Source organism: Labeo rohita, chromosome 10 (genome assembly GCF_022985175.1).
Source record: "Labeo rohita strain BAU-BD-2019 chromosome 10, IGBB_LRoh.1.0, whole genome shotgun sequence".
Taxonomy (NCBI): Eukaryota; Metazoa; Chordata; class Actinopteri; order Cypriniformes; family Cyprinidae; genus Labeo; species Labeo rohita.
In genome coordinates, this window is record NC_066878.1 from 5,290,763 (window position 1) to 5,312,237 (window position 21,475).

Consider the following 21,475-nt stretch of genomic DNA (forward strand, 5'->3'; position numbering starts at 1 on the left):
CAGTGAATAGCCAGAGAGACACAAAAGGCCCCGCTGACCTTGTTCGCAGAGCACCGTTCAACACGCCAGTGTGGCTTTAAGCTTATTGTTGCGCTTGAGCTTTTGTAATCCCCTCGGGAGGGAACGAAATCTTTCCGAATCTTGAGCTGTTGTGCTAAGAAAGAAGTATCTGAAGTGTTTGCTGAAAGGTTTCCCACGGTAATGTTTTACGTTAAACCTGTTTGATTGTATTTTGCTTTGACTTTTTGATTGATTTCTTTTTTTAAATAAAATTGATGGGAAAAATTGAAAGTTCTTTCATTGTTGGCAATATCTAAGCACTTTATTGCAATAACAACTGTAACTGCACTTGATTTGTTTTTATCTCTTTATTGACAAAAGGCGGGTACAGAGCTTAAGGAGAAGACAACACACAAATGGACATGAACAAACATGGAAGAACATGGGAAATGTAGTTTTTACTCCTGCTCCTTATCCTCTCCGTGGGTGATGACGTAGCACAGGTTTTTGTAGTCCAGGTTGCCAGCCACATCCAAGGGGAAGTTTGTGAACATCTGGTTCACCTAGGTACATTTTAAAAAATCATGATTAAAATCCATTCTATGTTTGTTTTTTTTTTGATCGTTTGTGCCTTTGCATTTCAGAAGTAAAGTGTATTACCTCAGCCTCGGTGAATTTGTCTGCCTGGGACATAAGGTGATATTTGATCCTGTGAGGAGAAACAAAAGAATACGTTAAATGCTGTGCTGATGTGTGCATTTTTCATAAATTTGCGTAAATCTACTTACTCTTCTCCTTTAAGGATTCCTGTGCCCTCTGGGTCGAAGATCTTAAAGGCATTGAGAATAGTCTCCTCAGGGTCTGTGCCTGTCAGTCAGAAAGGTAACAGATTTTTGATTATTCTGTAATTATATGTTCCAAAACATGTCGAAATTTTTAATTAGCGAAGATTTCTGGAGGAAGTTGCATTCAAAATTCAAGCTTCCGACGTTAAATTACACAATTCATATATCAGTATGCAGTGTGCCTTATATCTGCTGGGTTCTCCAGCTATTTGCACCTCATTAGCATGATTATCATTTCAATTCTGATAAATTTGATCCTTGCCTTTGAGCTTCTCTCCAAACATGGTGAGGAAGACGGTGAAGTTAATAGGGCCCGAGGCTTCCTTTAGCATCTCATCAAGCTCATCGTTGCCAACGTTGAGACGTCCTGCCAAACATGCATATACAGAGATATACATTAATACAGAATGCCACTTCCTCTTATAGTTCAAATGCAGTGAGAGGTTACTGGAATGTTCGTAGATGTTCAATGCAATAAAAAAAAGTTATGAGATTAGATTAAGAGGCTGGGGGAGAAAAAAAGCATTGGATATTTTGTGTTAGTTTTGCAGTGAAAATTACATTCAAGTCTGAGGCCAAACTGAAAGTCTGTTATTTTTATTTTATTTTATTTATTTTATTTTGAAGTGAAAATTACATTCAAGTCTGAGGCAACACTGGAAGTCTGTTTTTATTTTATTTTATTTTATTTTATTTTATTTTATTTTATTTTTATTTTTATTTTTGAAGTGAAAATTACATTCAAGCCTGGGGCCACACTGGAAGTCTGTTTTTATTTTATTTTATTTTATTTTATTTTATTTTTATTTTATTTTATTTTATTTTATTTTATTTTATTTTATTTTATTTATTTTGGTATATTTTGTATTACTTTTGAAGTGAAAATTACATTCAAGTCTGAGGTCACACTGGAAGTCTGTTTTTTATTTTATTTCATTTTATTTCATTTATTTTATTTTGCATTGGTACATTATGGATTACTTTTAAAGTGAAAATTATATTCAAATCTGAGGCCACACTGGAAGTCTGTTTTTATTATTTATTTTATTTTATTTTATTTTACTTTGTTTTGCATTGGTACATTATGGATTACTTTTAAAGTGAAAATTATATTCAAATCTGAGGCCACACTGGAAGTCTGTTTTTATTATTTATTTTATTTTATTTTATTTTATTTTATTTTTATTTTGCATTGGTACATTATGGATTACTTTTTAAGTGAAAATTATATTCAAATCTGAGGCCACACTGGAAGTCTGTTTTTATTTTTTATTTTATTTTATTTTATTTTATTTTATTTTATTTTATTTTATTTTATTTTATTTTATTTTATTTTAAGTAAAAATTACATTCAAGTCTGAGGTCACACTGGAAGTCTGTTATTTTATTTATTTTATTTTATTTTAGTTTAGGTTAGTTTAGTTTGCATTGGCGTATTTTGTATTACTTTTGTGAAAATTACATTCAAGTCTGAGGTCACACTGGAAGTCTGTTTTTATGTTATTTTATTTTATTTTTACATTTAATTTAAGTTTATTTAATTTTTATAATTTTTTTAAAAACCTGAAAAGGTTGCATAGGACAGAATATATATAAAAATTTGCAATAACTAAAAATTGCATTAAAAAAGCAAAATAAAAGCATTTTTACTAGTGGCCTCAGATGTTTGGACCCAGCTATATATGCATTTATCAATAGTTTAATGAAATGACTTTTGCATCTATATCTGTGACAAACATAGTGCTGTAATCGCATTTAGGCTTTACAGCATTCAATAGGGGTCTAAAGAGGAGCCGCTGTAATCCTAAAACAATACTCTTGTTGGTTTACTAGGATAAACACTTTTAAATATCGGAGACCTTCAGCATATACAGTCACTCAGTCACTCACCCAAAGCAGCAAATGTGTCCCTCAAGTCGTTTTTGTCAATAAAGCCATCTCTGTTCTGGTCCATGATGGTGAAAGCCTGAAGAAGCGTTCAGATTCACAGAGGTAAGTACCAAAAAATATGCTAGAATAAACTGTTTAGGTGTTTTAGTGAATCGTAGAAATGACCCACCTCTTTAAACTCCTGGATCTGCGACTGCTCGAACATGCTGAACACGTTGGAGCTGGCAGCTTCCTTCTTCTTGGCCTTCTTTGGTGCCTGGAAATCAAGCAAAAGCAGTTTCGATTATTTCTTCCAGGCTTTATGCTGTTTAAACGCAATTTTGAAGCATATAAAACTTTCAAATTCGTGGAGAAATTACAAGACCCTTAAGAACGTTTGTGCTGTAGTACATTTTAACCGCTCTGTGGCTCAAAATAGAGGTTGAACCAACATCAGTTGACATTGAGAACTGCCAAAAAGCAGCCCGAATCAAGTACCTCACAAATTTAGTTGCATTTAGCATTTAGATCAAACACAAACTAGAACAGACAATGATATTTACTCATTGAAAACCTTTCTGAAATCCCAAAAAGATCAAGATTCGTGGAAGCAAAGCTAGCTTTAAAGATACAAATATATAACTTTTTAAACATAAAATAACCCATTCTCTCAGTCTGAAGAGCGACGCAGTTCAGTAACACCATGTTAAAGAGCAAAAGCAAAGATACGCAGGCCTACCATTGTGATGAGCTTCTCTTTACTCTGTTCTTGGTCTCAAAAGCCTGAGGGACACTCAGACATCAGTGGTTTCCAGCTATATATTGGCACAATTGGCTTGACGGCCCACCTGTTCTATGTTTAGACAAAGGAGGAGGAACAATACAAGAATACTTGCCATATAGAGAATCACCCAAGCCCTAGCACCCCCCGGTTATTGTTTCGGACAGATGCTAGGTGATGTGATCGGAGTGTGTGGGCTTTGCTATCTTGGGATCATTTGGAGCGGCCTAACCCCCTTAAGACTCATCTGCACTTCTAATGTGTCGTTTAAAGACGGTGTGAAGCCGTCTAGCTTCTCACATCAGTGCGTTTGCTCAGATGTTGACGCTTTGTCTTCGCTATGTGGATTACTTTAATGATTTGATGCCCTTGTTACATTGGTGATCAGTAGAGACACTTTTGACCAGATTAGAAGACTGATTTTTTTACAGCCGAGAAGCTTAGAGAACAGACGGAGCTTAGGGTCACAGTCTAACAAGGGTTCATCCAGTGAATAAACATTCTGGAAAATCAAACATTCTGGAAAAATGAATTTGAGGAACTAGATGCCACTGTGTGATGTTTAGCATAGATTTAGAGATGGAAATGTAACCGTAGATAACAGAAATAAAATATGTGACATACATTGCTCTGTATCAAGAGTGATATTGCCATATGTTACCTATAAGGTAACATGTACAGTAATTTTCACATACGTACATTGTCTTGGTAGACGAGGATAGTTTACATACATAAAATCACCATAGTAAAAAATTAACAATATAGGGTTTATTGATATTTGTAACCTTATAAAAACATTTATACAAAACATTTGTATTTTTATATACATTTTTGTATTATATTTAATATGCATATTTGTATTGGATAGATGTATATTTTAACATAAGAAATTGTTTCAGTTTCTAATAGATTTCATGTAGGTTTCTACTTAATATATAGTATATTTTAATCATTTAATGTAATTTAAAAAAATGGTGCAGAATTTTACACATTGAATTAAACAATTTTTAAGTATAAAGACTGAACTAGTATTTCTTGTAAAACATACTGCAATAATATTAATTTAAAACAACACTGATATTAAAGCTACAAAATAATAACAGTGTATTTATTTATTATCTGTACTGTTTAAAATAGACCAGAACTAAATTCAGTGGGGTACAAATTGTATTTTATTGTATTTTATTTTACTTATATTATTTGCAGTAAACTTTTGTATAATAATAAGTAATAATATAATATAAAATAAAAATACATACATAATATACGTTTAAAATTTTAAACTATCCCAGAAATAAATTTAGTAGGGCAAAAAAAAAAAAAAAAAATATTTTATTTGCATTAAACTTTTGTACAATAATAAGTAATGATATAATATGAAATAAAAATACATGCATAATATATGTGTATACTTTTAAACTAAAACAAAATTAAATTCAGTGGGGTAAAAATTATTATTTTATTTTATTTGCAGTAAACTTTTGTAAAATAAAAAGTAGTAATATAATATCAAATAAAAATACCTACATAATATACGTGTATAATTTTTAACTAGACCAGAACTAAATTCAGTGGGGTAATTTTATTTAATTTTATTTATTTATTTATTTAATTTTATTTTATTTGCACTACACGTTTGTATATTAATAAGTAATAATATGTTATGAAACAAAAATACATACATAATATACGTGTATAATATTAAACTAAACCAGAATTAAATTCAGTTGGGTACATTTATTTAATTTTATTTTATTTTCCCACTAATTAATATGTTTTCTCAATGAGAAACTGCTTTTAAATGGGCATTAAATGGCTAATTAATTATTGCATTATTGCAAATTTTAAACTAAACCTGATTTAAATTCAGTTGGGTAATTTTATTTTATTTTATTTTATTTTCCCACTAATTGATAAGTTTTCTCAATGAGAAACTGCTCTTTAATGGCTAATTAATTATTGCATTATTGCAAAATTTAAACTAAACCAGAATTTTTTGTTTTGTTTTATTTTATTTTACTTTACTTTACTTTACGTTATTTTATTTTATTTTCCCACTAATTAGTAAATTTTCTCAATAAGAAACTGCTCCTGAATGGGCGTTAAATGGCTAATTAATTATTGCATCATTACAATTACATAACATATTATTGCAATAAAAATGAATGTGTGTGTATATATAAGCAACACCCAAACGTGTAGTCAGACTTTTCTCTTGAATTGTGATTGTGCTTGATCTGTTTGCATAGGGCAAAACCATTGCATGGAACTCATCCATTTGAATCCAGCCATCTTAACATGTGAGCGCAGTCAAGCCCTCGGCTTCAATTCGGCATGCAACTCTCCTGAGCAAATTGTTTCTACTTTGTCTCCCATTATCTGTAGCGAACAATCAGACTGAACAAAAGCCATTCTCAGCACTACAAATATAGCCAGTCATCCCATGCTTGCCAGATTTAAATGTGCTCTTACAAACAGCCAAGTAATGTGCCGTCAGACTGCCGTAAATAATCTGTCCAGCTATCCGGCACGGCAGCAGGCTGTGTAAAGCTTGTTTTAGCAGCGTCCTCGCAGACAACTGAACGAACGCTGGCCAAAAGAGCAGTGGAGAAGAACTGCACCATGGGATGTTAGGAATGTCACTGTGATCTCCTGCTTGGCATTGTGCGTAAGTGTGTGTGTGTGTGTGTGTGGTCACGACAGGGAGCGTGCCCATGTTAGGTGTGTGACTGGCAGGTGGGGGGCGAGAAGGAGTCAAGGTCTGCTTATGTGTGCTAGCAATAACACAACTGATCGGGAGCCTGGTGGGGAAGTGTCAGCTTCTTACAGCTGCTTCTTACTGTCAATCACATTAGCCATATGGTTCCATCACACCTCGACAGGCCTGTAAATACACGCTGCTTTATATGACAACACAGTGATGATGATACACTGCCCTCAGTCTCTTTATTTTTAGTCATATTTGAAGTTCCTCTCATTATTCTTTATGGTAAAGTGAGGTAATTGGGACACATTTTGACCTGTCTGGTAAAATGTCTATGGACATATAGCATGAATTTCTAAAATATCTTGTGTGTGTGTGTGTATGTTGGGCATGTTTTTTTTTTTACAGAAAATATTCAACAAAAAGACATCAAAAGGATCAAGTATTTAAGACTTTTTAAAAATATGGCATTACAAGAACTTATGTTTACTTGTATATATGTGTTTGAGTGCATTTTAATTAATTGTGATATTGCATTACTGGTATTTAATTATAGGTTTTGTTAATAGTTTGAATTTAGGTTTTTTTTTTTTTTTTTTTACATATTTTTTTCTGATTTAATTTTAATTTTTAAATTTGTTGTGTGTTTTGGTAGTTTTTATTATTAAGTTTTAGTTTTTAGTATTAATTCATTTAGTTTTCATTATTTTAATACTTTAACTAAGCAACAACTAGCTGAAATTAAATGTTTTTTTTCTGTTTATATATATATAAATATATAAATATTTATATATATATTTATATATATATATGTGTATATATATATATATATATATATATATATATATATTTTTTTTTTTTTTTTTAAACTAAACCAGAACTAAATTCAGAGGGGTGAAAATTATTTTATTTTATTTTATTTTATTTTACTTTATTTTATTTTATTTTATTTTATTTTATTTTATTTTATTTTATTTTATTTTATTTTATTTTATTTTATTTTATTTTATTTTATTTTATTTTATTTTATTTTATTTTATTTTATCTGCAGGAAACTTTTGTATAATAGTATTGAATAATATAATAGGAAATTAAAAATACATACACAATATATGTATATAATTTACAAATTCAGTGGAGTGAAAATTATTTTATTTTATTTACATTAAACTTTTGTATAATCGTAATGAATAATACAATATAAAAAAATACATACATAATATATGTATATAACTTTAAAAATAAATAAGAACTAAATTCAGTGGAGTGAAAATTATTTTATTGCAGCAAACTTTTATATAATAATAATGAATAATATAATATGAAATAAAATTACATATGTAATATATGTATATAATTTAAAAAAATAAGTCCGAACTAAATTCAGTGGAGTGAGAAATGTTATTTTATTTTATTTTATTTTATTTGCAGTAGGGTGAAAATTATTTTATTTTTGCTGTAAATTTTCATATAATAATAAGTAAATATATAATATAAAATAAAAAAAAAACATAACAGGTGTGTATAATTTTAAACTAAACCCGAACTAAATTCAGTGGTGTGAAAATATTTAAATTCAATTTTATTTTACTTGCAGTGGGGTGAAATTTTCATATAATAATAAGTAATAATATAATATGAAATAAAAATAAATGTATGTGTATAATTTTAAATTAAACCAGAACTAAAGTGGAGTGGAATGAAAATTATGTTATTTTATTTGCAGTAAACGTTTGTATAAGAATAATATACAATAAAAAAAAAATAAAAAAAAATCAGAACCAAATTCAGTGGAGTGAAAAATATTTTATTTTCTTTTATCTTTTTTTTTGCAGTAGGGTGAAAATTATTTTATTCTATTTTTGCAGTACTTTTTTGTATAATAATAAGTAATAATATAATATTAAATAAAAATACAGAATATATGTATATAATTTTAAACTAAACCAGAACTAAATTCAGTGGGGTGAAACATATTTTCTTTTATTTTCTTTTGTTTTATTTGATTTTGATCGATTGCAGTAAAATTTCTTATAATAATAAGCAATAATATAATATGAAATAAAAGTACATAATATATTTATTTTATTTTATTTGCAGTGGGGTGAGATTTTTGTATAATAATAAGTAATAATATAATTTGAAATAAAAATACATAATATATGTGTATAATTTTAAACTCAACCAGAACTAAATTCAGTGGGGCGAAAATTATTTAATTTAATTTTGTTTTATTTTATTTTTGCAGTAAAATTTCTTATAATAATAAGCAATAATATAATATGAAATAAAAATACATAATATATGTGTATAATAATAAGTAATAATATAATATTAAATAAAAATACATAATATACGTATATAATTTTAAACTAAACCAGAACTAAATTCAGTGGGGTGAAACATATTTTATTTTATTTTACTTTATTTTACTTTATTTTATTTTATTTTATTTTATTTTACTTTACTTTACTTTACTTTACTTTACTTTACTTTACTTTACTTTACTTTACTTTACTTTATTTTATTTTATTTTATTTTTGCAGTAAATTTTCTTATAATAATAAGCAATAATATAATATGAAATAAAAATACATAATATATGTGTATAAGTTTAAACTAAACCCGAACTATAAGCAATAATATGAAATAAAAATATATATACATAATATATGTGTATAATTTTAAACTAAACCAAAACTAAATTCAGTGGAATGGAACTTATTTTATTTTTGCAGTAAATTTTTGTGTAATGATATTATTGAAGTAATAATATAATATGAAATAGAACTATATACCTAAAATAGCTGTATAATTTTCAATTTTGTTTAAAGTATTTATATTTAAAATATGCTAACAGTATTCAGTTGTAGTTTATTTGCCTGCAGATGGAGCAGTTTACCCAGGTGTATGAAGACACTGTAAGTTTCTCTATTCCTCCACTACAAAATATTTAACTTGTTACACATACATACTACATAAAATTTACACTTCAGATGTTACACATAATGTAATTTATGAGTATTTATGGTAACGATAAATTTTTTAAGACTAACTATCAGTCAGCTGTCCACTGCTCATCACATACATGTGTGCATCCCCAGAACAATGCCCTCCTCACATCTCTGCTTGTCTCTTCATTATGTTCATTTGCCATGTCTTTGCATCTCCATAATTAAAATCTAATCCTGCATGCCGACTTTTTAAACGAGGACTAGCCTCAAGAGGAAGCTTATTTGATTAAAAAAGGGGAAGGGTAGAGGAGGGAGTCCTCCACAGCTCGGCAGGCAGGAGAGACAGCTCTTAATTGTGCTCCCATGAGGTGTGCGCACGCCTGGGCGGAAAGAGGGGGGGGCTGGGTGCTCAGAGGCTCCAGTGGGCCTGAAAAAACAAACCGCCAGTGGGACCGGCTCTCCTGCGCAGCTCCCCTGGTGTCTCAGTGAGGGGAACCGAGGGGAGGAGCACTTATAAGGAGCCATGGGACTCTCCCAGCTTCCAATTCTCACTCCACCCTGCGGGGTCTTAACGCAAACCCCCCATCCTCTCTCTTTAAGTGTCTGTGTGCGGTGGCGAGGGTGAGAATCAGGGCTGCTCTAGATGAATGGGACTAATGGAATTAAAGGTGATTCTGATATATATATATATATATATATAATTGAAATATAGCACTGCACATGGTTAGATGCTAACTGTATTTTATTTGTTGTGAACTTTGCACAATGACAATAAAGTTGCATTACAAACAAAGTGTTCAAACTGTACTGAAGTTGAAAATTCATAAAATAAGTTGAAATGACCAAAATTACTATTGTGACAAGTAAAATGGATGGTTTCTATGCATTGTTTTCACCATTTTTGATGCTGTATTAGGTGTATTACCTTTAAACTGTAAAGGAGCAAAAGATTCACCACAGAATATGAATTGCATACATGCACACACACACACACATATATATGAAAAAGAATGAAAGAATACCTAATAATAATCAATAATAATCTTTTACGTTTTACTTAATAAATACTGCATTTTGAAATTAGCACAATCACCTTCATAATCATAATCACTTTCATTAAATTTAATTTAATTAAATTTCATTAAATGGTTATCTAGGTAGCCTTCTAAGTAGTTTTATTTAACTCAACTATTGTTTAAAAAATGACTATGGCTGCATTAAAATTAACTTAAAATAGATTGTAAATTAAAAATCAAACACATAATTACTAGACACGTCAACAATAATCAAAAGGTGAACATTTATTAATAAGCAATTTTTTATAAAAAAAATATATTATTTACTCAAAATTAATAAATGATAATAAGTAAACAATAAATAAATGTTTATTTATTTTACGTATTAATAAATGTTAATTTACAACCTATTTGCGATTAATTTTAAGTAAAAAATATAGTAACATTAAACATGTATATAATTATATATATATATATATAATTATTTTTCTATATTTAAAACATAATGTGTCTATGTATGTACACACACACACACACATATATCTATGTATCTATATCTATATTTATATCTATATATCTATAAATAAATATACACACATATATACACATATAATTATAATATATTGTATTATATATGTGTGGATGTATAGATAAATAATTATATAACAATAGAATAATTATTATTATAGATAGTATAATTATAGATTTATTTATGTATAGGAAAATATTAAAATAATTATATTAAAATAGAAAATAATTAAATATCATTTATTATTTTTCTATATTTAAAATGTGTGTACACACACACATATATATAATTCTAATATATAATATTATATATGAGTGTATTTATAGAAGAGTATTACAATAGAAAACTATAATTATATAATATAATATTATAATAATTATAAGTTTTCAATATTTAAAATATAATGTGTTTATATATGAAGAGTTTATTGGCAAAAACTGATTATTCTGTTTTTTTAACAATTTTCAAAAAATCATATTTTTTTTTATATGCAACCCATATGTGCATCCCAATTTATCTCAATCAAACTGCAGTTGGGTTATTTTTATTAGGTAAACAAAATAACAACAACAACATAAAAATACAGCTAACACAATAAAATGGTAACATAATAAAAAAACATTTTTTTAAATATAAAAAAACGTTTTGCAAATAAACTCTTCATATATATATATATATATATATATATATGTGTGTGTGTGAAATTACAATTCTAAATAATCAAAATCTAAACCACTGCCTAAACAGTCCTTTTTTTTTTTTTACCACTAATTGTATAATAATTATAACAATAATAATAATTAATAATAATAGTGACCATCATCATAATCATAATTTTACTTAATAAATTATGTAATTATGTAATCAGCGTAATCACTGTCCAGCAATTAACGCTGTTGGCTAGTCAGTGATTGGTTATCATCACTAATTGTGACAATTAATACGATTACTTTGGATCATCACTATGTACCGTGAACAATGAGGTGAGACGCTACCACACACATCCAATAGAGGGCGCTGCTCTCCAAGTTCAAGTTCAAAAGCAGTATTTACAATTCATCAGGAATCGACCGGACAAGGGTTTATGTTATAACATCAAATCATCTAATGCCACCATCTTAAACACGGTCCATAAGCATTTAAAATGCATATTGCTTCATGCAGTATTTATATGGAGAACAGTCAGATTGTGTTTAGTTTTATTTCAGCTATCGATCGCCGTATCCACAGTCTTCTTCACGCAAGAATGGCCATAAAATCAATATAATAGATGTATTGGCGTTTAAGTACAAATCGAGGGTAACTAAACATAGATAACCAATGTAGCAAAAACAATATAAGACGAGAGCGCACACACAAGAACACGTGATATATTTTCAATGGGATTAAAGATAACAAATCAAAAATCAATATATCAGGTGTACGCATACAACAACAGGCCAGAAGGTTCTTGACCATGAGAAACGCTCAAGCTGGGCGTTGCGTTCGCGTTGCAACGCGTTGCTCGCATCGCGTCAGACCAGCTCAGCGCAGCGCCTCGTAATATTTATCCATAGTGATAATAAAAAATCAATAACCGTGTAAACTCAGTTCTTTTAACGGATATAAAAACGTATCCAGCATCCCCCTCCCGCTCCCGCGCCAACTGAACGCGGAAACTCCATCCCGCGTTTTCTGCCTTTTATTTAGGACGGTCTCAATAATTGTTTTCAGTAGCCCTATTCAATATCGCAGGTTGGCGTTCGTTCGATAACTCCATTCCGCGCTCGCCCGCGCCGTTCGATCTGTTCCGCTCCGTGTTTTGCGCACACTCCCCCGCCTCTCTCTCGCTCTCTCTCTCGCGCTGAACTCCAGCCCCTCTCGCGCTCTCTCTATCAGCCTTTCATTCCGTCTCAATATGTCTCAAGATGGCGGCCAATGCGGGATCGATGTTTCAATATTGGAAACGCTTTGATTTGCAGCAGCTCCAGGTCAGCTCCCTTTTGCTTTGTACTCGCTGTGTGTGCCGGTAAGCCGGTCCCGGGGAGCGTCGCCGTGAGAGGCTGGCGCGTTGCTCTAGCGTCGGCGCTTTCGCCGGGTTCGGTGCCCATTGATTAAAGCGGCTCTCTCTCGCTGATCGGAAATTGATCCTCTTTGTTCAATTCCCATCGATCAACCATCACGGTCAAGGTGGATGCGGCCACTTTGGCTACGGGAGCCCGAAGCTTTCCCGGTTCTTTCCCGCTCCTCTCCATCTCCGGGATGTTTTGGGAATAGTTTGTGCTGGAGAGATTTAGATAGTATGTTTGTTGAAATAATTTTGTGTTTAGAAGTGTGTCGCGCTACACGGGTGGCGCTGTGCTGGACCGAGACGTTATTGCTTAGTAACGAGAGAGGTGTTAGACTGCCTTCGTTTTTAGATTTCACCCCGTTTATTGTTTACTAGCACTTTTTGGGTGACTTTAGAAGTTTATGAAGTTAGCAAACGCAAACTTCGGCTTGGTAGGTAAGTTTAACGTGAAGACGGAATTGGCTTTCAAACCTGCGCCAGACAGGAACAATTAAACACAAAACAATAAACAAACACGAACTGATGAACGTTTACTTGTGAGACTCTAGAAAAGACGGTTTATTTCGTTATTCGCCCGACGCAGTAGCCCATTAAAACAAATGAACACAATTTCACGCTCTTTTTTATTCTCTCTCTTCACATGTAACTCGTGTTCAAGTCGTTTCTAAATAAACGTGAGCGTTTAAACGCAGGTGGGAACGTAAAGACTCTTTTTGCTTTGCAGTTTGTGGTATTTGTTTGTAAAATTGATTAGTTGTCAAAGTCATAACTCTTTCGTTATTTCCACTTGGTGTTTGTGCTGTGGGAGTATGAAGTGCGTTTGTCGCGTTTGGTTAGGCATAAACAATAGACTCATGATTATATCAATTATTGATTAAGAGTTTATGTATTTATGAACTGAAGTCGCAAAGCTCAGCTAACGTTGGAAAAAAAAATCGCTGACCTATTTTCTGATCGAACTTTAAATTCCCTCTCACCAGTAACCATTTATAAATCTTCATAAGCATCACGAGTCATTTAAAAAATCGATATGGTATTATTTAAAAATCGATAGTAACATGTAAACGAGCTTTTTAGAGCGATTAGGGTTTTTGTGCGTTAAAAGTATATGAGCTTAATAACGATTGTTATTAATGTTAAAGATGATAATATACGAGTAAATCAAAGCGGAATGTGGAATACTATATATGTGCATGGGTTGCATTATGTTTTGAGATGCTATTCAGTTTTTGTGTAACATTAATCTGTAATAGTCAAACATTACCCGGCTTCTTGCATGTCAGATGTTTTGCTGTTTGATTATATTGTGTTCTAGGAAAATCATTTATTCAATTAGGGTTCAGACATATAGTGTTGAACATAAAAGGACCACACACACAGCTGGGCATATTCTGATGTGGTGGCTCTAAATTTTCAATGCTCTCCCTCCCTCCCTTTCTCTCTCTCCCTCTCTTTCTCTCTCTCTCTGTTTCTATCTGTCTCCCAGGCTGATAAGAACTGGCATCAGCGAGTTCAGGCTTTGATGATGTCATGGACGCTATTTATCATCTTGTTTTCTCTGTTGCTACTTTTGTGTTTTTACTATTCAAATCAGATTTTTCAGAATGAGTTTATTTCTTGATTAACTTCCCTGATTTACACTTAATTGATGCCTCGATGTGAATCAGATGTCTCATATTACCCTGCAAAAGCCGCACCAGACAGTGGAATAAAGACGTCTGAATTTTAATTTCCCTGTGACTCCAAACAGCGCTTTTTGTCTCGCGTATCCCAGACTTTTTGTTTGCTGGTGTCACCTGCCTCCTGTCACCACGTGGCTCTGAGGTGTGCGAATGCAGGTGAGGTGTAAGTGTACCTCACTTGGTGTGTGGTCCCGAGTTTTCGTGCGTCAACACGGAGAGATTAGCGATTGACGCAGGCAGTTCTGCCACCATCAAGATGTGAGCCGAGTCTCTTGTCTGGACCTGCGTTGGGCCCCTGTGATGACTTTAAAATGTGTTTGATATCTTTAATGAGGGGCACATGGGCCGGCTGTGGTACACTGTGTACCTAAACACCATCCGAGTGTAATCTGTTGCGTTTTCGGTTCCTCTGTGTGGTTGACGTATGAATGGCGCTGCTATATCTTGGAGATCTACAATACGCCTGTGAAGAGGTTCAGCAGATTAGGCTGCTAGACGTTATAGTCATAGCTGGATGTGCTGTCATCCACTTTTCTTACTGTAACTGCTAATCTTGGTTAATAATTTCTTAGACTAGTACACGAATGATACATGATATTTGCATTTGAATATTTTTGAGGAGATTCATCACTTGCAGATGGAATGTTTTCGTTAAACATCACTTAATGAATCGAACACCTGTATTTTGACTGTTTCAGTACTAACTGTCTGACTGACACCTGACTGCAGTTTAAAGAATGGGGAAAGTCCCTAAAAAGTGAGCAGGAATGTCGCCACGTGTCTGCGAAAATGCGGGTAAACTACTTTTAGGCATGGTTTTAATGCTGACATGAAAGATGAATAGAACAACAGCGTCTCTGTGGAGCCCACCCCACACATTCACACAGACTCGGATCCTGACCACTTCAAACCAAGCCAACTATATTGAGGCCCCGAAACAACACACATATTTGCATGTGGCCTCTCCAAATTTAGCCTCAAAGTAAAGCACTTCAATTGACTCTTGTGTTCGTCTAATTTCACAATTTACACTGATAATAAATTCTGGGAGGCCCTTTGATTGATGCACTTTTGAGGAAACCAAAAAAACATTTTAAGATGTATTGTTTGGTCTAATTTTTCGACCGAAATTGTACAGGGAACAACAGAAAGTTTTGTGAAAATTAGTAGCCTTTTCATGTTCGTAAACCACTTAAATTGACTCTTGTATTTTTATATTTACACAGCTTAGACTGATAATAAATTCTGTAGTTCCTTTTGAGTGTATTGAAGTGCACTTTGAGAAAACAAAAAACATTTTAAGATTTATTATTTGGTCTAAATTTGACTGAAATTGTACATGAAAACAAAACAAAATAGTTTTGTGAAAATTAGTAGCCTTTTCATGTTTGTAAAGGCATAAAGAATATAATAAAGCACTTGAATTGACTCTTGTATTTTTATAATTACACAGTTTAGACTAATAATAAATTCTGCATGTATTGATATGCACTTCTGAGAAAACAAAAAACATTTTAAGATATATTATTTGAGTAATGCTTTATTTTTAAGGACAATTCCCACTATTAACTAGCATGCATATTACTAGCATATTGGCTCTTTATTAGTACTTATAAAGCACTTATTAATGGCTTATTCTGCTTGACCATATTTTAGATACCTTACTATTAATGAGCAGCAAATTTGGAGTTTAATAAGACAAAAGTCTTACTTAATAGTAAGAATTGGACCTTAAAATAAGAAATAATAGTGTGATCATTATTTGCTCTATATTTGATGGAAATGTAGAGAAAAAGATACATTTTGTGAATTGTGTACATTAATAGCTTTCTCATATTTGTAAAGACATAAAGAAAGTTAGTTATGTAGTGGTTTTACTTTACTGTTTCCTCCGCTGCTTGTGACAGGAAATTAAGTTTGTCCGAATTATGCAGAATTTTTTTGTGAATTGTATACATTAATAGCCTTTTCATCTTTGTAAAGACGTTAACACTATAATAAAGCAGTTCAACTGACTGGGAATAAATTCTGTGAGGCCCTTGATACGCACTTTTGAGAAAATAAGAACCATTTTCAAATACGTTTGGTCTAAAGTTGACCGAATTGTACATAATTGTACACAAATCTCTGTACATTAAAAGCCGTTTCATATGCAAGATCCATCTGTAGTGGTTTCACGGTACAGTTTCCTTTCTAGTGTGTGACAGGAGATTCAGTCTGTTGCCTCGCTTTGGTTATTAAAAACAGTAGCGGTGCTTGTCGCTGAAAAGAATAGGTTAGCAATTTCAGATCTGGTACTTGAGCACCTTTGTTCTACTAGCAGATCAAGCCCAGACGCCGATAATCCCACAGTATTTGAATTACCTGCTCCGGGAGGTGCTGCGATCTAAAATAAGAAGCGTTTTTTCCCCTCGGTGTAGTTGTCTGCCATCTCATGTGATCATCGTAGGCCAGCGATGGTGGCCTGAGTATAGCTCCTTTAAAGGGGGACTCGGTTCTTGTGTGATAAATACTTGATGATGATGTATTTTTATTCAGTCTAAAGAAAGAATCAATCCGTTCCTATGGCAGTTCACCGGCCCCTGATGTATGAATCTGTATGTGCTTAAATATATATTTATAGATAAGCATGTGCTTAAATAAATGTTTTTTACTGGAATATGTAATACGAAGTGGCTAAATAGTTAATGCAAGCGTTTTAAGCGAGGGCTTTTTATAGGCTGCTCGGTTGTGTGCGTGTTGACCCCTCTTTCCTATGCTGATCGGTCTGCGCTCGGTTGCTGGAGATAAAGATGGCAGGAAGAATTCAGTGGCCATGGGAATCAGGGGGGAGGCCATGTGCCAGCACACTCTTTCTCTCCCTCTCTTTTTCTCTCTCGGTCACCCTCGCTCAGACGCTCATACACACGGTCATTACCTCACTGACTGCCCCCTTTTGCTGTGTCTGAGGGCTGGGGTTTCACAGGGGGGCCGCTCCCCTCCCGCCCCACACAGGGAAGCCAGAACTCTGACGCCACCAGCATAATTAGCCGTCCATTTCAAATACAGCCCGAGTTGGAGGAGGGGATGAGAGCGCTCGCCCCTCCCACCCCTTCTCTCTTCCTCTCTTTTTCTCTCTTTCTCGCTTCCTTTCGTTCATACTTTATGGCGTGTTTGGTCTGCGTGCCCGTGCACTCTGGAAATTCTTCCAGTTTGAAGGAATTTAACGCCTCTGATTTGTTTTACACAACTGAGTTGAGGGAAAGAGCAAATTGCAAAAGAAAACTGAAGTTTAATGGCAGCATAATAGGCGTTTTCTGTATTCAACTTTTAAATAAAAAGTCATTTTTGAGTCACGCAGATCTAATAGACGCTTTATACTTTCTTGACGCGTGTTTCAGGTTTTATAGTGACTGATTTATCTGTGCGTTTTATTTCAAAGGAAAAAAGTTTGTTTTTGTAAACTTTTGATACATTTGCTCTTCCTTTGAAACGACTTTCCTTTGTTGCTGACATCACCAAGGCCACACACTCACTATTTGATAATGTAACTCTAGTGAATAACATTCACTGTAGCTGTTGATGTTTAAAGCATTTGATTCCATCAATTCCTTAATGAATAAAAAGTTCTAACCTGCGGTTTTCTTTTTTTGTTGTTACATTATAAACGTCAAATTGTAGAAGTAAAATAGGCACTTAGTGCTTAAAGTTTACAAGTGTGCGATCACAAATTTTAACATGATTGAAATGTTTAGATGTGTTAGAAAACGTCAGTTCCTTTTTTTAAAAAATAAAGATCACGAACATTGTTTCCCGGTGGTCGTTCAAAAACTACTTAAAGCTCTGAACGGGAGAAAATGGACTGCTGAATAATATTTATGTAAAATAGTGTTAAAACAATGCGTCAGGTTATTACTGTGATAGACTGTGGAAAAAGGTTAGAACAGCGTTTTATTTGCTTCTGTTCAGAAACATCTGGAAAGAGTTTGAGGGAAGTAGTTCTGAATTAAGAGCCATGGGAAAGAGATCTGCTCCGATTGCCCTCTTTCCTGAGCGGAGGAGAGAGAGAGAGAGATAAAGGGAAGTTTAGTCCAAATGGTCTTTTTGTATATTGTCAGTTAAAACAGATTTTATACTTAAGAATCATTACGACTGTCATCTTGTTCCATGTTATCTGTTCCATGTCATTTGGATTTATTGCTTTTAATGGCTACATTAAACAAAAATTACAGTGCTTTTATGCAGGTTGTACGTTTAGGTTCTGTCATAAACAACCAGTTTAACCCTAGCTGGCTTGCGCCAGCATTTGTTATGATTGCGCCGTTGTTGAACGTTTCGCACTGCAACCCGATCCATTGTTTTCGGACAAGATTCACCAACTCTGTGATGAGAAGAGCATGTTTTTATTTCCAGTCTTCGCTGCCATTTCGAGGCTCCGCCGCGCCACCCTAATTCGCCGCAGATATGTTTAAAAAATCACAACCGCGGAGATCAAAGGCCTTGACAAAGCCTGTGACTTTACTGTGCATAAAACTAATGAGGTGCATCTTCCTGCGTCTGGATGCTTTTTCATCTCGGCGTTGTCGCCGTTGGTCAATATGTGGTTTACTGCAACCCTCGGTTTACGCTAATTTGGATTTATCTGCAAATTTCTGCAATGAAAAACTGAATGAATGGGAGACTTTGCTAGCCGTGATACTCTGTTTTCTAAAGTTAAAATCAAAAATGTTAAAATTATGAATCCGTTCATGGTTTTCATTCGAATTATTCATGTGTGCACGTTAAAATGTTTATCTTCGTAATCATTATAATACAATAATTTTATAAAGATTCTCTGAGTGGGAAAACTGATGTTTTGTCACCAACTTTGCTTTTTGTCAGTCAAAATTTATTGAATAAAACCTGTTTTTAGATCACTTGAAAAGTCTGTTACCCTACAAAGGTTTTGCAAACACTTAATGTTGAGTTAAACCACACATTGTAGGTGCTAGCCCTAAAAGAGACCGAATTGACTTAAAAGACCTAAAATAAATAGAAATTGGCTGTATTTACTCTGTAAATACATGTTCCAGGTCTTATTGCAAGCGTTATGTGCCACTAAACTCATTTTCTCATCGTACATTGTTAAACATTTTGTTATCCTTCAATTGTGTCATACGTAACTAAAATAGTTTGCGAAAACTGTTTCTTGTTGACTTCAACCACAAATTATTGGTGAAACTAGCTAGCATAGTAGTACTAATGCTAAAGTGCTAGTTACCAATGACTCCATCTAAAAATGGAATGAAAATTGACTGTACTTACTTTCCAAATGCAGATTCGGGGTCAAAACATGTTCATGTTATTTCGTAAAAAAAATGTCTTCGTAAGTGTTCATTAGTTGTAATGTAATAATTTTTTCTGCCTCCAAACTGATGCCACCAAACTGTTGCTTTTCCATCCTACATCGATGAACATTTAGTTATCTTAAAATTGTGCCATATGTAACAAATAGTTTGTGAGAACTGTTTCTTGTTGACTTCCATCACAAATTATTGGTGAAATTAGCTGACACTAATACTAAATTGTTTGTTATCGGTGACTCTGCTTAAAAATTAAATTAAAATGGACTGTATTTACTTTCCAAATGGAAATTCCAGGTCTTATTGTAAACAAGTTAATGTTATTCCATTGAAAAAATGTCTTCGTACAGGTTTTTTTTGTAAAGTAATAACTTGCTTTGCCTCTGAACTGATGCCACCAAACTGTCGGTTTTCCTGCCCTATGTTGCGTCTTTTTGTATCCTTAGAATTTCTCTCATTACAGAATTAAATTGTATTGGCGAACGCTGCTTTTTGTTAACTTCAACTTCAACACTATTTATCTTAAAGGTCCATGAAACCTCAGACTAACGTTACTTTTTCTAAAATTTTAGCAGAGGTGTTTGTGTTGCACATCATAGATGACAATGTTAGCATCCGTTGTTTTTAATTGTTGGAGAAAACTGATTAATTATGAGCTTTTTTGCGCTGTTTCCATCTTCCGGGTTTAAAATCTACATTGTGCTGACGTCAGAGTTTGTGACGTGGCAGTGGACTATAGTACATCGATGACGCGTCAGTGTCTCATAATTATTCATGAGGCTGCGTGTTCTTATCCTATGAGAAGTTGCCTCGCTTAATTATTCACGACAGCGTGTGTTGATTTGATATGACAGACGCTTCAGACTGTGAGATTGCATATATTAACTGAGAGAAACATTCATGGATCGAAGGAGAGTGTTTGTTTTTGTTTGCTTTGTGAGAGTTCAGCACAAACGCAATGAATTCATAAAGTGAGTGTAATAGTGTTTTTTTACAACTCCTTGACGCAACCCATCAAAAGGATTATAAACGCGGCAAAATAAGCCTTAAAAAGTTACCAGAGGTGCAACAGCGCGTTCATATATATGTTTTCGATGCAGAGTGCAAATGGCTGTGCATTTTATTTGTGTTTTTAACTCAGTAGGAGCGAAATGACCCGAAGTTGACTCTCTCCCCTCTTCCCCCTCTGCACCGCAGCGTAACGTTACCACGCCCACTTTTGAAGCATTTTTTTAAAACTGTGGTGAGAACTAACCAGTGCTGGAACAGGGGGGTTTCATGACTCTTTAACACAAAATGACTCAATATGATTCTGTATTAGGTCCAAACATCAGGCAGATGTGAAATCAACATGAATCGAAACTGAATGTATTAATGTTCCAGGTCTTCTTGTAAGTGTTATGCGCCACTAAACAAATTTTTCTCATCCCACATCATTGAATGTTTAGTTATCTTTAAATTGTGCCATACACAACTAAAACAGTTTGTTGACTTCAACCACAAATTATTGGTGAAACTAGCTAACGCCAATGCTAAACCGCTGTTTATCTGTGACTCCGCTTAAAAATAAAATTAAAATTGACTTTATTTTCTTTCCAAATACTATACACTATTTTATTTTATGTCACAAAAATGACTCGTTGTGATCTTGTATTTAGTCCAAACAGCAGGCAGACTTGAAATCAACATGAAATCAAAATTGACTGTATTTACTTTTTAAATAC

General features: G+C 33.1%; 2 protein-coding genes across 2 annotated transcripts in view; one reads left to right on the top strand and one right to left on the bottom strand.

The window, feature by feature from the left end:
- Positions 1-349: 349 nt before the first annotated feature.
- Positions 350-3,571, bottom strand: myl10 (myosin, light chain 10, regulatory). Its single transcript, XM_051121272.1, has 7 exons — positions 3,454-3,571; positions 2,905-2,991; positions 2,736-2,811; positions 1,108-1,212; positions 789-867; positions 661-709; positions 350-563 (listed from the first exon to the last, which is right to left on the bottom strand). The coding sequence occupies exons 1-7, from the start codon at positions 3,454-3,456 to the stop codon at positions 459-461; spliced, it is 504 nt and encodes a 167-aa protein (XP_050977229.1). The 5' UTR covers positions 3,457-3,571; the 3' UTR covers positions 350-458.
- Positions 3,572-12,529: 8,958 nt separating this feature from the next.
- The window catches only part of cux1a (cut-like homeobox 1a), a 152,564-nt gene continuing 143,618 nt past the window's right edge, over positions 12,530-21,475 (top strand). The window contains 1 exon segment of the mRNA XM_051120322.1: positions 12,530-12,668. Within this exon segment, the coding sequence (XP_050976279.1) occupies positions 12,606-12,668 (63 nt within the window). The 5' untranslated portion in view covers positions 12,530-12,605.